Below are 16,977 nucleotides of genomic sequence, written 5' to 3'. Positions count from 1 at the left end.
CGCCACACCGGGTGACTTCATGCCTTCTCCGTGTCTGAGCTGCCATAAATATTTCAGCATCACAAACCTCCCGCTGCACCGCAGAGAGGGGGAGCGATGGGCTCAGATAATGCAGCGGCGGCTGTCACACGAGATGAGCCCTTGAATTAATAATCCCCAGCAACAGCCGCCTCAGCAGGGCTCGGACCCCGCCGTGGCCCCCGGGGTGGGAGCGCAGGAGGACGAGGCAGCTCGCCGGCCTTCGTGGGGAGCATCGCTGCGCTCGGCGCCTGGGGGGTCCATCGCGCCCGGGCCAGCAGCCTCCCCAAACCTCGCCAGGCATTTGGAGGCCAAGCTGCTGCTTGCCATGCCCAGGTCCTGGCCCTTGGCTGGGACGAGGCAAGACCGGGCCCATCCGAACAGAGACGCCGTCCCTCGCTCGAGTCCCCTCAAAGTCCCAGAGTTTGCCCTGCAAACGCCCTGGTTGAGGTCTCCGGGTCCATCCAGCCCCCATAACCCCCCAGCTGCCGGTCCCTGCCCTGTTTCTTCTCTCTCTTTGCCCACCCCGTGGCTTTCACCGTGCTGGGCCGGCTTTGCCAGCGGGTCCTACCCTCCCCGGTCTGTCTCACCCGGTCCCATGGCTTCAGCGACCGTCTTCACACCCACGTCTCCCGGCCCCTGACCCGACCCCTGGCCCGTCTCGCCTTGGCCTGACTCATGAAAGGCGCTTTTTCCTTTCCCAGCCTGCGGCCCCTCTGCTCTGCGGATGCAGCCGGACTCGATGCCACCAGCGCCCGCTTTTCCCCCGACCCCGGGTGAATCAACACATTGGATAAAAATAGCCAAAGTAGCTAAACATCAAGGCCTATGAGCGGAAGCTGAGCATGGGGCTGTATCAGACCTCCTGCCCCTTTCCAGAGCTCAGGCTCCCTTCAACCTGCCTGAGGCTTGCTTTTCCCCTCTGGGTACCTGCAGAAGCAGGATGGCACATCCTCGGAGGGCCTCCCTGAGCCGTTCTCCGAGGACCTGCAGTCCCGCGTCTCTCTGGGGTTAGGTGGCCGCTGGACGGGAGTCCTGGACTGAGCCCCCTGAGCAGGGGCGGGGAGTCCTAGCCCCACACCCCAAGCAGCTCCTGCTTTTGCTCTGGTCCCCAAATGGACCGAAGGCACGGGCGTCAGGAGGAGCTCACCCGCCCAGGGTTGCTGCATCATCTTCTGGCCTTCGGCTCTTGCCGTCTGGGCTCTCCCCAAGCTCAGCCTGGTGCGCTGGGCCTGCCTCTTGCTTTCGTCTCTAACTTTTGCCCTCCGACCCACGACTTCCGACGGGCCCCTCAGCACCCACCTGCCCCTGGGCTCGGCTGAGCGACCGCGGCCTTCGCCGACTCGCAGACGCTTGCAAAGGTGCAGGCCAAAGACATACAAAGGAGAGGGGAACAGGTGGGAGACGAGGCTTTCCCGTAGCCCACGCCCTGGATCCTAGCTGCAGCGAGGTACGGGCTCGGCTCTCTTTGTCCGCGTCGGGGGAAACGAGTCAACAGGATCGAGGTAACCCTTTCCCAGCAGACTCGCCGCCTGCTACCAGCATCGGGGCGAGCAGGGTCGGAGGGTGGGGAGGCGTTACGAAAAAGCTTTCGGTCGGCGGCAGGTTTCTTTGCGGGTCGATCCCGCGGATGCCCGGAGACAAGCAGGCAGGAAGGAGGCTTAGGGCAGGGGCTTGACCTAGACAGAGAAAGCAGGTTGCAAATGGAGAGCGCCCCTGGGCGGCTGTCGCAGAGGACTCCTTCGCTATCGGGGCGCGCGGCTGAGCCCCACGGACCCGCGAAGGCTGTGAACGTAGCAGGCGGGAGAACGAGGAACCGGAGGGGCCGTCGGAGGAGTGGGAGCATCGAGGTGCCCACCAGGCCGGGGAGACGCGGCCAGCGCAGGCTTTGGGAGGAGAACGGCGCTGCAGCATCCTGGAAGCCGGAGGGATGCGAGCAGCCCCCAGGGGCCCGGGAAGCTGGTGGGGACAGTGCGGGGCCTCGAAGACCCTCATTGACCCTCCAAGTGTCCAGCCAGGCCCCGGATGTGGATGTACGCGCTCCCAGCTGCACGTGCCAGGGCAGCGGCACTGAATGGTTAGACTGGAGGCCAGGTAGCCCCTGGGTTCGGTTACCCCAAACAGGATCAGGCTCGAGGGATCTTTGCACCAAACAAGCTCCCAGCACCAGCAGCCCGGCGGTGACCCCACCTGACCCCCCCCCGGCGCTGCAGCAAAACGCCTGGCCCCGGGCTTGGCGCTCAGCCTCCATCCCCAGAACATCATGCATTAGTAATGGCCACCGATCGGGCTCGGGCTGACGGCGTTTTTTCCGGCGGGGAGAAACAATGGGGCTGTAACTAGAGCCGGACCGAACAGAGCGGGCTCGGGTGTCTCGGCCCCTCTCGGTTTCCCATGTGGGGGCCGTGATCGGAGAGTCGCTTGCCCCCCAGCAGGTATCGGGATGTAGCTCGTGGGATGGGGTCAGCACCACGGCGCAGGGTAGCAGCCGAGAGCCCAGCTGTAGCCGAAGCAGGGGAGGCCGGAGGCAAGCAGCCAGCGATGGGGGGGATTTATTAGACATATCACCAGAGTCCGGCCTGCGTGGGGAGGGACTGGGCATACTGGACGCCCGGCAAGGGGCTCTCTAGGTAGCAAGGTCCTTCGGCGCATGGCAGGCTGGGGCACCTCTGTCTTGACCACGGGCTCGGGGACTATTCGTGATCCAGGGCTTTGCATAAAACGGGGGGGCCCGTGGAAAAGAGGCGCATGCACCACCCCAGTCCCTGGACCACTGCTGCGGCTTGGGGGCGCTCCCTGCTCCCCAGCGGGCAGGCCCTGGGCGCTCCCTGCTTGGGGCCCTGGGTCTGTCCAGGGGCGCCTGCCGCCGGCCTGGCCCAGCCGGGGTGACCCGGCCTCACCTTGCTAAGCCGCCGAGCCGGCTGCTCTCCCCCCTGCTGCTCGCGAGGCATCGGGTCCAGCCCGCCGTGCTACTGCAAGCTGCCGGGTGTCTTTTCCAGGGGGGCTTGGGGCCAGCTGGGCTGGGTGGCACATGGAGACCCAGCCAGGACGGCCATCCCGGGGCTGGGGGCTGGCTCTGCAGCCCGCAAGGGACAGTCATCAAGGGTATCGCAGGGAATAAAGCAGGGGGACCCGCTGACACTAAGTGCTCCAGCACGAGGAAGGGGCGGGAAGGCAGGGACCCCCCGAGCCAGGTTGCCCCTCGCTGCCTCCCACCAGGGCAAGCAGGGGAAGCCCCCCTCGGCTCCTGGCTCCTCGGGGCAAACCCAGCGGCGATGTCTGTGTCCCACTTCCACCCCGGGCACTGGGCAGCGAGGAGGAGCGGAGCAGGGAGCTGCAGGCTGGGGGCAGCTGCAGGCGCAGCGAGCCCCGTTACCTCTGGCTCCTGCCCCGAGGGGCAGGAGGAGAGACGGGGCCACATTGCACAGCCATGCAGGAGCTCGGCGCCAGGCTGGAGCAGCCCAGGGCACGCAGGAGGCAGAGCAGGAGGTCCACCTGCTGGACAAGCTGAAAAGGGCCAAGGCAAAGCATGGTGTGTGCCTCAGTTTCCCTCAAACCAGGGGCTTGCCCAGCCTCAGCTCAATCCCAGCCAAGGCCACGGGTGCATATAGAGGGGTCAGGACTGGTGCCTAGATCTGCTAGGCACCCCTTGATGCTTTGCAGGGACCCGGGGGCCTAAAACAGGGCCTCTCCATCCCCGCCGGTGCCCAGGCGGAGCATAGCAAAGGGAGAGGGTGCCTTGCCCTGCTGCGGCCTCGGTGCCCCAGCAAGGGGCAAGGTAGCAACCCCACTACAGCCCAGGTCGAGAGCTAACTAGAAGGGCTCTGGCGCGGGGAAACCCACCCCCATCCTCTGAAAACAGCAGCTAGCTCCTAATTGCCAGCTTCTGCGCCCTCCTGCTTGCCAGGGACCCCACGCCAGCAGCAAAGCAGGGCACAGAGGAGCTCCCACGTGCCAGCCGCGTCCTACGGAGCTAGCTGGGAGCTCCTGCCCTGCATCAAAGCCACCCCGACAGCACGGGGGCCCCTGGGCATGGGGGCCGGGAGCCTGGGGCCGAGGGCGCGGCCAGGCACGGTGGCCAGTAGATGGCTCTCGCGTGACGCTGAGCACAAGCGACTTTACCCTCGCATTGCAAATTGAGGGGCCGTACAGGGGACCCGCTGCATGGAGGGACACGGCTCTTCTCCGCCAGGAGGGAGTGGGCTGCAAGTCGGGCTCGTCGGCGGAGAGCAACAGGAGCCATCCAGCAAGCCGGGCGTGCAAGGAGCTGGACGCCTTCTAGGACAGAGGCTCCTGCTCCCCCGAGTCCTGTTACAGCGGGTGCTCTCCCACTTCGTAAAGCAGAAATCGGCACCCAAGGACTCCTGCTTCACAGGAGCGACACCTGGCGTCAGCGGCGATTCCCCCTCCGCGCACGCAGCCCAGGGGGGAGAGGGCCTGGGAGCCCAGCGGGCTCCACGTCGGTGCCATTTCTCTGCCCGCGGCTGGGCAGCATCAGAGAGACGCCCCAGGGTCTCCAGCTAGGTAGAGCGGTCCCCTAGCGCCACGACGTGCCCTCCATCCCTCTTGTAGGATACGGGGGCCCAACCCTGGGCCTGTAGGCCAGGTCCAACCCACGGCACCATTTCATCTCCCTGCAGGTCTGAAATATTCGGCGGTGGGGCAGTGGTGGCACTGCTCTGCTTGCTGCCGAGTTTCCGGAGCCGCAGGGAGCCCTCGGTCCCGAGTGCCAGATCAGGCGTGCAGGGCGACGTGGGGCCCGATCCCAGCGTGCAGGGGCCAGCCAAGGGCGCATCGGACACTGAGGCTGGAGACTGTCCCCAGCCCCTCTCCCAACTTCCCCCGGGTGACGCAGTGCATCGCACTCGACCACCTTGCTCGCCAGTCCCCCGGCTCCCCGTGGAGAGCAGCCAGCCATTCTTCTGCAGACAACTACCCTACAAAATCCCTCTTTCTTTTGGATCCAGAACAAGCAAGGGGGGTTTAATTTCAGGCCTGAAAAAGAAGAGAACGTGATGGTGTCAGGCAGCTAATCCCCTGGGGTCAGTGGGACGAGGCCAGCTCAGGGGGTGACTGAGCCCAGGACATTAGAGACCACCAAGATAACTGCTCCCATCACGGTTACCTGCAAGGATTTGCCTCGCTGGAATACGTATTTGTTAGTTAAAAGGCATTTGCCTGCCAAGGTCCTGGAAGGAGGAAGCTGCAGCCATCATTGGAAGTGCCTGTCTCCCCAGTTTAAGAGCGTAACTGGGAATGGTGGACACGTAGGCAGCAGGGGCTCGTCTTCTGCACAAGGAATCAGTTCTGGGACCTGCCACTTCCCCCTTCCTACAAGAGGAGGTCCATGTCTCCAATGCAAGGCAGCTTGATGGTCCAGCTCGGGGCAGAAAAATGCCTAATACAAACTCCAGGCGAAGTCCTCAGTTATTGACTACGATAAATGGACCCCGAAAACGTGGGATCAAGGTATGAGCAGAACGATGCGGTCAAGGCCACGATGCCATCTCCTCTTTGGACTCATGTCGAGGGACCTGGAGCTTCATATAGGTGCTCAGGATATTGCACACCCACCACCATAACCGTGTGGATGCCCTCCAGGATCTGGCTTCTCTGGAGGAGAGCTGGGAGCAGGGTCACGTTTGCTCGGTCAGCGTGGAACAGGCGGTGAATTTAGCCACCCCGCAGGGGGAAACCTCCATAAAAGCCCTGACCAAGCCCCAAGTTGAGCACCGCCCCACCAGCCGCAACCAGGGAGGGCTTGTGATTTTTGGAAGGAGCTCCCGTAAGGGTAAGGGGATGACCGCAGAGGAGACGCTACCCCCAGTCCCAGCCAAGGCAGGCACAGGTCTCCTACAGGTCTCCATCATGCATATCGTTCCTTCTGTGCAGTCCACCGGCTCAGATTGAATCGGCCCACTCGCTCTGAGCACCAGAGTTTGCCATGGGGCGCTGCCTTCATGAAAAACGCAGAGAAGCGTCAAGGCCGGGTATTTATTTTAAAGCGAAAAGCTGTTTCACTCACTGAGCAAGCGGCTCTAATCCCTGGCTGCTGCTTATTGTGCAGCTGTGCCGGCAGCTGAGTGGAGACTGTTTCTTTGCTTAAAGTTTCCGAGAAGTTTTCTTCCGGGGGGGGGGAAAAAAATTATATATAAATATATATGCATAGATTTCCAACTGCTTCTGTCCACTTAAAAGCAGCACATGGCACGGGCCAGGACAGTGGAGGCATAAAGCTGATGCATGTTTTATTTGCAAATCCGTGCTTGTAGCCAGTGGCCTTGCAAACCTTTTCTACCGTCTGCCCACAAATTACTTCCCCAGGGTGGTCTCTGCCTCCTACTCTTAGCAGTGCCCTCAGCCCGGGCCTCGGCCAAGTTCAACTGCAAAGCAGCGCGGTGCCCGATTTTACCTCCCATCCCCCGTTTTGTAAAGTCCGGTGCTTGGCCTGATCTAAGTGCCGCACGCCCAATCGCTGCCCCTACGGGCTCGTTTGGCACTTCTCCGGACAGGATGCCTCCCTAGGAGCCACACTGCCCAACTCAGAGCTTTGGTTCACGAATTCTCTTCTCAGCACATTAAAACATCGAGGGAAGTCTGGCAAATGGCACCATCTAGTGTTGGCTAGAGGTGAGATCCAGAGCAAGGTACTACTAGTCCCCCTTGGAAAACACCAGCTCTTTATTTTCATACTTTTTTCACAAAAAAATATACTAGTGCAATTCCTCTGCTGCAAAGAGCTCAAAGTCTGCACCAGGGCGGGATTGTGACGCTATTGATCCCTTTTGGAGATCTCTGGGCTTATCTTACGAATCACACTTAGGCACCCTCACACTTCAGGGCTCATATTGTGCAACACCCTTACAAGCATCTCCCCGCACCCCAGTTGAGAGTCACCAAACGAGGCTTATTTTTGTTACTGGCCAATTTTTAAACCAGTCGGAGTCTGCCAATACTCTCATTGCCAGAGTATAACCCCAGGTATTTTCAAGCCAGCCTGATTAACTGGCAGCTAAGAAACCTGCTGACTCCTAGTACTCCGGTTCAAATGCCATAGGAGAGATTGAATGTGCTTTCATTAAGTTACCTTAGCAAGGTTGTTTTTTTCCTATAAACTGGTGGTGAATGGACAGCAGTATCTAGTCTTCCAACCACTCCTTGCATCTTGGGAGCGCTGAAGATAGGAACAGGAGCCGTAAACTGAGCACCTCTTCAAGAATTAGCCCAGATTAACAGGCTGCAGCTTGTCAAGTGAGCACCAGGATTTCACGCAGGGTTAGAGGAATGATGCACTACACAGCTTCGGTGGGTGGTGGAGGAACGGCGGCAGTGTCCCTGGGCTGCAGACACTCCCCAACGGAGTGGGACTTTGCCCCCAGCAAGCAGCAAGGCAAGCAGAGCAAGGTATATACATATTTTATTTAAAAAAAGTTTACAGTTCTTTAATTATACACAACTATTTGAGAAAAGTTATAGAAGAGGCATTTGTCATGGTGACAGGCATGCCCACTACATCATCACAATGCAAGAAAAAGGGGGAGGAGGGGGTTGGAAAAAAAAAAGAAAAAGAAAAAAAGAAAAGAACGAACCCAAAAAGCTTAGACTCCAAATGGAGGGCTCAACACCCTGGATCTCTTCAAGTATCACACAATATGTACCAAATACAGTCAGTAAAATAATGGCCATTTCTCATGCCACACGCACGCCTGCTAAAGTGCCAGCAGAACTCAAGATGGGCAAAAAGGAAGCAAAAAAATAGATAAGATAGATATATAAACGGGGGGGAGGGGGGAGATAAGAAACCAGCAACCCCCGCAACCCCAGTGCCCCCTGCGTGATGTGAAACAGCTCTGACGTGGTAGGGTCTTTGCTAATCAGAGCTAGCACTGATGCATCAAAATGCTGCGATGCATCTACCTGCAAAGCAGAAGCCAGGGCAAGCCAAGTGCAGCACAGCTTCCAGCATTTCTCATCCATGCTGCAGAAGGAGGGATGGAGAGAAAGGCAGGGCACGGAGCTCCGTTCTCTCTGCCTTGCATGTGGGGTGAAGGTGGGTTGTGCGAGGTGGCACATGAACTGCACAGTTGCTTCCGCTCCCTTCAACCTACTTGGCCAACTGGGACGTCTGAAGCACAAGGAGCCACACGTGACTCGCTGCTTTCCTGATCGCGAGCACGTGTTACCAGACAAGAAAAGCAGAGCTGGGGAAACGCTCCCGATCTGCATCCAGGATTCACTCTGTGAAAGATTCACTTCTTCCAATATTCCCTCCTTTGGGTCCCCTCCTCCCACAGTATAGAGTTGTCACAATGGAAGGTCTAGTGAAAAAAATACAATACTCAGAAGCCTCCAGATGAGCTAAAACCCATTTCTGATGAAGGTTTAAAGATGAGCCTTGCTGGCAAATGTATGGACCTTCTCAAGGCGGGAGCGCGAGATCTGTTGATCAATGGCAGCTGTGATATTTTGTACAGAGGAGAAGACACACCAAGGTGGTAAGCTACTAGATCTAAAGCCAAAGGAGCCAGATCCCCAAATGGTTGCAGCAGGTGACTTAGAAACTTCCATACTTGGAGGTTCATCCAGACTATGAGGATACGTATCAAAAACACGGCTCTGCTGGAGCAGGCCTAGCGAGTCCCATCCAGCTGACACTTTGAAGTCGAGTGATCAGAACAGGGGCGGGGGCGCAGAAAGTGGCAGTGGTACTTGGAGACGTCTGCTAGCATTTCTAAAGGAACCAAACTTAAAAAGAAAAAAAAAGGGCACCCGGTTTCAAAGCAGTTCCATGTTTCCCTTGAAGACTAGGTGGGAGTAGTTGTATTTACAGGCTGTTCTGGCTTGAAGAAGGGGAAGGAGGTCAAAAGAATGGTGCTCACAGGAGACGGGTGGAATGAGGCTACAAGCAGCTGTTCCCATCTGGGAAAAAAATAAGTCAAATCCATTTGAGTTTATCCTCTAAAAAAAAAAAAATCGGCATTTCGCGTGAGGCTGGATCCTTGCAAACGATAGCTTACTGCAGGCTTCCTTCCCTACTGCCATCACCGCAAGGGGGAAGGGATCCAGCACGAAACAGGTGAACCTTCAACATCTGGCAGGCAAGGCTACAAACTCCACCGTTCTCCTCAATTAAATGTCCGAGGAAAAGCGCTGCAGTTGAAGTACACAGTTCCAGATCTAGACCCACAAGTGTCTGCGTGTATAAAAGAAGGTACGGGGGAAATCGGAGCGGCTTGGACAACAGAACCACCGTGCACCTTCCAACAGAGAGATCAGGGCAGTAAGGCGTGTGCCTGCTCTCCCGGGAGCCTGCCTTAGACAGCGGCAGCTCTCATTGCAATTCCTTTGGATGCTTAGAACTGGACACCTGCTTCTACTGAAAAAACGGGCTTCTTGAAAGGAAGGTGTGCGCGCAAGTGCTCTATGTGAAAAACCCGGCTAGCCAATAGAGCCGGGGGTTGGGGAGAGGGAGGGACATAGTTACCTGGAAAAAAAATGGAGGGAATTAGAACACTATGTTTATACAATATTGAAAAAATACAAATTTTTATTGTTTTGTTGTTTTTTTTGTTTTTTTGTTTTTAAATTGATATCACCACCCAGCACTTTTGTCTACCCCTAAATAGCACCTACAGTTAAAGTTATAGCTTAAGCAAACTGCTAGTCCAGCAGGTAAGCAAGTTAAACAGTGCCAGCAAAAAACTCTGCCCCTCCCTCCCCAAAGAAATGAGAAAACAGCGTGCTAGATAAGAGTTAACGTACACCATTACATGTTAAATAGTTTAATACTACCCCCTTCCAACAAGCCACAAATGCTAGATAGAGAACTTCAGCACAGTAACAAACCACAGCCCTACATTACTGCTTTTTTTTTTTTTAAAGAAAAAAAAGCAGATGGAAATAAAAAACAACCCCTTTTGCTTCATGCCCGTAATTAACATAAAATAAGTAAAATCTTTGTAGGTTATTTTTTTTTATTAAGGAAAATAATCATGCTAAAGCAAAATTGTACTTTATAGTTTTCCAAAAAAAACTGATTGTGCTTTATGAATTAAAAAAAATAGGATTGTATCTTCCAACCTCATTGACGCAACTCAGGGGCATTTCTAAAAGGGAAAAAACACTTGTGATGAAATGGAAAACTTTCTTCTTCTTTTTTTTGTTTTTTACTGAGTCCAGTCTGACATGCAAATTCAGTTCGATGGTCTCTCAGGATGGCTTGAATTCCATGCAGTCTTGCAGGTTGTCCCAAAAGTTAAAGTAACTGGTTGTCCAAACCCCTCAGAAAACCCTACAAATACAGCAGATAACATCCCGGTTTTAAAATCCGTCTTAGTTGGCATTTCAAATGCGCCATTTTCCAAATTCAAGTATACTGGCACCCCACGTAGGCAAGTTACTGTATTCATGTTTTCTTAGCATTAAAACTAAAAATGAACAAAAAAACCCCCCCCAAAACCAACATTTTAGCATGTTGAAATATCAAAAAAAAATCTTCATCCAGAAAAGTCTTTGGGGAGGGGAAAAAAAGATTTGCATGTTTCCCCAAAATTGTCTTTTAAATTTTTTTAAAAATTAATTTAAAATTTTCCTAGATCATTTTCCTTTGTTCAACTCTGGAGAGTTGTCTGTTGTACACTCACAAGCAGATGGCTATCAAGCTGCTGCAGAAGGGGGAAAAAAGGAAACCAAGAATGAGAGTGCCGATGGATTCGTGGACTACGGCCAGCGGACCAATCTTCATGGGTCTGAAGCTCTCAGCAAGGCTATCCATCTGGTCAGAAAACACTTTCAGGAGATGGAGATTTTTTTTTTTTTGTGAGGTCTTTAGCCATACTTCAAGCCGGCAAAAAGAAACCCCAGGCAAGCTTGAAGCCATTAAATGGCAGCTGTTTCCAAACTATGATAAAGCGAGGGTTTGACTTGGTGTGTGCTCCAGGTATATTAAAGCACTGTTCACATACCATTGTGGGGTGGGGGTTCCCCCAAAAAGGAAACATCTCATAATCCAGACCAAGAAAGTGAATAGATGTCCAGAGGAAGGCTTTCAAAAGTAAAAAACCCCAAAAACTAAACAGACCAGTGGTTGTAGGTCCCTATACTTCAGAGGGCAAGAGTCCACATATAAACACATACTTAAAATCCAAGTCAGAAAAGTGTTTAAGTTTCAATGCTCCGATTAGCTCGTGCATCTTTTTTAAACATGACTCCACATAAAATAGGATCAGCCATGTTGCCTGAAGGAGCACCTTTTATTTCACCATCTTATCTCCACATCCTGACATTATCCCCCAGGTTCTTACTTTGAGAAAGCGCTGTGCTGCATCAGCATCCAAGGTGGTGTCTTTGGAAACACTGATAAAAAGGAGGAAAAAAACCAAAAAACAACAACAACAACAAAAAATCTTTACTAACTCCCTACCTACCAGAGCAGCTGTTTTTAGTTGACAGTTCAGTAGCACACAAGTGGACTTGGCCAAATGGAATTATGAATGCATGCATTCGGGCTGCATATTGCTACCAAAATGGAATGTGGGAATATGCTATGCACCTTGGGTTTGAGAAATGACCAAGAAATCAAGATCTAAAGGGTGATATATATATATATGTATGTGTGTATATATATATATATATATATCAATGCTATTATTCATAAAAACCTTGTTTAGTAATAAAAAAAATTGCTTTGTTTAAATATGAATATTATAGTCTGCTTCTCATGGTTAGGAAATAATAGTCTCTCTGAAAAGCAGGTCGCTTCTTCTACTACAACTCCATATCCTGCGCTTCATCTTCCGAGAAGTCAGACATGGAGCTCTCTGATGAGCTGTCCCCGGTGGCTTCTTCCTGTTCTTTTAGTGCTTCTTCTGTTGCATATTTCTGAATGTATTCTGTATATGGGGAGAGGAGGGAAAGAGAAAGAGAGAGGGTATAATCAGCATATATTGAAGATCTAAAGCATGGCTGGGCTGTGGAATTAAATTTACCAGTTGGGGTAGTGACAGATGCATAAGACACATGGATTACAAAAGTTAACACAGGTCCTGCCACGCCACCTCGGATCAATTGTGAATCGAGTCTGGCACTCCATCTGACAGTAGCCAGCAGTGAAGACTTCAAAGGGATGCACGAGATTTTTGATAACGGATAAAAAACCCGAGGCACGTGGGTGGATAGGACATCTGTATTACAGAGTCCCGGACTTGGAGCTGGAGAGACCAGGCAGTTCGTTTCCCAGCCGCGTACACATGCTCACGTAAAAAGCCTCTTCTATGAAGAACCCATTTATCACAGGAATAGCAACTAAATTAGGGATCAACATGATGATCAAAAGGAGAAAAACCACCAAGAAGTCAGCAAAAAAATAAATCAGTCACGAAACGAGATAAGAGCTGCAGTTTGTGGCAGGAAAGAGGTAGGAGAGGAGAAGCAGTGCAGACAGTGTCGTGGCTGACGTGATCATGGGTTTCCTGGAAAAGGAGAAAGAGGGCAGGATGCCTCTTTTTTTGGCTTACAGGAAAAAAAAAAAAAAAATTACAGCAGTTTTTCTGTTCAAAGAACTCAGAAAGACCCTGACTATGGATTTCGTTTTTGAAGCCGTGGCACCTGGGTGGAGACTCACTGCTCTCATTCCTACAGGGAAGCCCAGCCGCTGGGAACGGGATGCAGTGCCGAACACGTGGCTGCCAACGTGAAGGGAGAACCCCGAATACTCTTCTCCAAAGAAGATGAAGATCCCTAAATTATGGGATTAGAGAAGCTGATGGTACTGGCACAGCTTCTAGAGAAGGACAGAAGGATGAAAAGGTGAGGGGGGCAGGAAAAATAGGAATAATGGATCAAATGCCACTGGTTCCAACCAAAAGCAAGAGAACCTCTCCTTAAAATGCTTCCCCTTGATCCCTTGAGACAAACCCCTGGCACTGCATGCCTTGCTATCAGACAACAATGGACTGACTAGTAAGGCAGAACTGCAGAAGGCTCTCCACGGGGAACCTGCAGCCCCCAACCTCTAGACATTTAACACCCAAGAGTCATGAACAGACACAAGCTCAGCTGCTGTAGTGGTTCCTGGCTCCCAGAAGGAAGTGACAAGACCCGCACTATTAATGGGCAGGCAAGGTTCTTTAGTTGGTCTAATAAAAGATATTTCACATCTACCCAAATAGTTGGAAAAATTGTTCTTTGCAAGCTTTCAGGCACAAACACCCTTCTTCAGGCATAGGGAGGCCAGCAGTGTCTCCCTATGTTTGAAAAGGGTGCCCAAAAACTCATGGAGAATCATTTTTCCAACTATTTAGTTGATTTAATAAAAGATATCACATTTATCCAAAGAACCTTGTCTGCCTGTGTCCTTAGAACAACACGGCTACAATAACAGCCCTGAAACTATTAATGGGCACCTAGAACGGCCCCTGGAATAACAGCCAGCAACAGAAAACTGGTCGGACTGGATTCCAGCAGGCATGCACACTCCTCCTGTGCCAGCCGTGGCTCGAGCTATTTCCATACAGACCACACTGCAATGATCCAGCCTCTGAAGGAGGCGTGGAGCGGAGTTAGTCACCTTACCACAAGTGCGGATGACAAGAGGCTTTTGGCGTTTTCCACCCAAGATCCCAGGAAAAAGGGCAGTCCCTAATTTTGCAGGCACTGTAGAGAATGGAGAGGACTTCAAATATGTGCCTGCAGGCCAGCATTCAAAAGTTCAAGTCAACCCCTCCAGCCTGGGAGCCTCTGTGTTTTCGGTCGGGAATGACCTGCAAGCCAGCTGGCTGCCCCTTCCTCTGCCTGGGGCGGAGAGGGCAGATGCACCACATCCTCCAGGTGACCAGGGTAGGAAGACTCAGTGATCCAGGTCTGATCCCTCCCAAGCTGGGGTTGAGGCACATCAGCAGAAGAGTGCTCTGGAGTGAAAGGATTTCAGCTACTCTTTAGGCAGCTTTGAAGAGAAAAGGATACCCTAGGAGGCAAGACAAGGTGCTGGGAAGAACCAGAGGAAGGAAGTAATAGCCTCGCCTTTACACTTAACACACAAGGCCCCAGCTAGGAGGTGTGAATGTATTCTGACTCCAGTCAGAAAGTGCCAGCCTAAAAGAGCTTAAAATGCTGTGCAAGTTTATTTAAATTTCTACTGGCAGGGGAGGAAGGAGGCAGGCAGGACAAGCCCTGGATGACCCCTCTCCCTTTTCAAGAGCCCAGACTGCTGCTTTTTGACTGGCAATTCCTGGTTACGTGGCACATCAGGAGACAGACGTGCATACAAAGTTGCAGGCATCGCATTTAATGCCAGGTACTAAGACGGAGAACAAAGCAACTCTTTAGGTGGTGCCAACAACGTTGCCCCTTCCATTGAAATGGCCACGGTTGAGCCAGAGCTTAAAACCAATGACGCCCAATTCTCCTCCCCTGCCTTCAAACTACTAGAGGCAGCGCAGAGCTGCATGTAGTCCACTCCATGCTGTCACACAGCTCATTTATAGTTATCTGGGAGTGGGTAAGGATATAAGGCTGCAAGCAGCCACGGTTTATGGCACAGAGGACAGAATTAGGCCACCAGATGCACTTACTGCTGAACAGCATGGGCCCTCAGCATTTAAAAGCACTTCAGCTTCCCCTTCCAGCCAGTTGACTCAACTCCCATGAAAGCCTAAGTCAGTGTTTGACAACACAATTGGCTTCCCTTGTATAGCTTAATATGTATTATTCACCCCGCTTGCTCTGCTGTGGCTGGGAGGAGGACTGCTGCAGTCAGCTTCAGGAGAGCTGCTAAATAAAGCATTACAGCCTGCTCTGTAACACTAGCAGCTGTGGAAGGCTTTCAAGGCCTCTGCACCCAATGTGAAGAGATTCACACCATCAGGCCCCCTACATTTTATCTGTGATGCACTTTCCAAGAGGGGATTCATCTAAGGAAGGGCATGGGTCACTGAATCTGGTTGGGGAACAGAACCATCTGTTCCAAAAAGGCAGCTTTCCGCTGTGTTTCCAGACCAGCTAGGGGCCCTCCCTGTGGGCAAGGCTGCCGCTGTGTTGGGTACTAAACAAAATTGTAGACTCTCTCCTCCCAAAGAGCCTAACTACCTGGACATACAAGCAGCTTACCTCAATCAATCAATGGAGGCAGGGTATTTACTTCCCTGCAACTGCTTCATAGCAACTACCCAAATCCATGCTTTTGCCTTGCGGGAAGTGGAAGTGGAGCCCTGGTAGGTTAGTTTGCAACATAAGAGGGCTAAAGCTACCATAGGTTAGTTTGCTCTTACCCTGGGGTAAGCGTGTGCACATGGGCAGTTACTGTGGAGTATGACACGAGGTGAAGCTCTACCCCTTTGCATGCCATAATCAACAGCCCACGTCCACACTCCATAAGGCAACCAACGGGTACAAACCAGAGACAAGGAAACAAGCGAGGCATGTCAGCACAGCATCTAAAAGGCCAGTCGGGCTTCAGTGGGCACTGCAGCAAAAACGGCGAAGCAGGGATTTGGAAGTCAATACTGAAGTGGTTTGCAGTGATGTACAAGGACCTCATCATGAGCATGTTTCATGGAAGCTAAGGGCAGACAAGGCTGTCGCAAAGCATGACTGAGGGCAGCTGACAGGTCAAGGAGGAGCATGGGTGCTGTGCTGAGCTTTGGCAAGGGCATTACAGATTTTAACAAGAGCAGGGTTAGTGGTGCCCAATAGGCAGATCCCGGATAGGAGAGGGTCTGGGGTGGAAGAGGACTCCAGACAGACAGTAAACACGATCTGTGTGCTCAGAGGAAAGCACCAATTGGCAGCACTCGGAGAGACAAGTCGTGTTTGCTCTTGGACACGGCTGGTGATGCTGCACGCTGAGTAGCTGCAGTGGGAGAAAGGAAGGGAGGGTGTGAGCAGTGAAACAAGTGGGGAAGCGGCAGCTGGGGCTGTGGGGGTGAGAGTCAATGAAGCTGGAAAAGTAAGAGTGAGAGTTGTTCAGCTACATGACAGTAGAGCTGCAGGATGAGAAAATGCAGCTATAGTGAAAGAAAGCAGCCTGCTCAAGGATTTCTGCCTGTGAGCCGGGAGAGGAGCAGAAGAAATAGATGGTTGGGGCAGACAGATTACAGCCACATGCAAGTCAAGACAGGAACAACTGCATGTGGTTATCCTCAACTGTCTGCCTTGCTTAGAAGCTGAGCTCCCACTAAAAATGGAGATGACCAATTAAGTCTCTCTGGCAGCCAGTAGCAAAAGGATTGCAGCCTTGTTCAACTCTAGAAACTCCAAAATGATCGTGCCCTAGAAACCCTCTTAATGTTAGTTCTGTGAACCCATTTGTGCCTATCTGCCAGTAGTCTACAACCCACAAACAATTACTGTAGCAGTCTCAAGTGGAGCAGGACCAGGATAGATAAAAATCAGTGATTTAAAAAATAAAATAAAATCAGATTTTTATTTAATCGTATTTAAGATGCTTTTTTTAAATATAAAAAAACCTATATAAAGATAGTTTGAATTTAAGATATATTAAAGCTCGAAGATATCATCATGGAATAGGGATTATAACTTCTAATTATATTTATATATTTGAGACAATATATTCATGTAATCTTTTTAGAAATGTTGTATAAATAGGTCACAACAGGCCATGGACTATATTAGTGGCCCAATCTTATGGGGTTTCATAGTTTCAAGGGTCGGAAGGGACCTGAGCAGATCGAGTCCCACCCCCTGCCCATGGCAGGAAAGAGTACTGGGTCAAATGACCCCAGCAAGGTGTTCATCCAGCCTCCTCTAAAAGCCCCCCAGGCCTGCCCTGCTGCCCCCTGATCATGCGAGTGGCCTCCTCTGAACCCTCTCCATGCTGTCCACATCCCTCCTGAAGTGCGGCGCCCAGAACTGGACGCAGTACTCCAGCTGCGGCCTGACCAGTGCCGCATAGAGGGGGAGGATCACCTCTCTGGACCTGCTCGAGATGCATCTGTGGATGCA

The 16,977-nt window shown here is 52.3% G+C and overlaps 1 protein-coding gene and 1 long non-coding RNA gene across 3 annotated transcripts in view; both read right to left on the bottom strand.

Annotated features, from left to right (window-relative positions):
- Positions 1–7,418: 7,418 nt before the first annotated feature.
- On the bottom strand, positions 7,419–11,620 carry LOC109292281. The gene is made up of 2 exons (XR_002096089.1): positions 11,322–11,620; positions 7,419–9,502 (listed from the first exon to the last, which is right to left on the bottom strand). It is a non-coding gene; the product is annotated as an uncharacterized LOC109292281 (long non-coding RNA).
- Positions 11,621–11,737: 117 nt separating this feature from the next.
- The window catches only part of UBE2H (ubiquitin conjugating enzyme E2 H), a 67,642-nt gene continuing 62,402 nt past the window's right edge, over positions 11,738–16,977 (bottom strand). For both annotated transcript variants that reach the window (XM_019509673.1, XM_019509671.1), the window contains exon 5: positions 11,738–11,909. In XM_019509673.1, coding sequence (XP_019365218.1) covers positions 11,785–11,909 — 125 coding nt within the window. In that variant the 3' untranslated portion in view covers positions 11,738–11,784. The remainder of the gene's footprint in view (positions 11,910–16,977) is intronic.

This window comes from Gavialis gangeticus, unplaced genomic scaffold (assembly GCF_001723915.1).
Source record: "Gavialis gangeticus isolate Ggan-Ray unplaced genomic scaffold, GavGan_comp1, whole genome shotgun sequence".
Classification (NCBI taxonomy): domain Eukaryota; kingdom Metazoa; phylum Chordata; order Crocodylia; family Gavialidae; genus Gavialis; species Gavialis gangeticus.
This window is presented reverse-complemented; position numbering and strand designations above follow the sequence as displayed.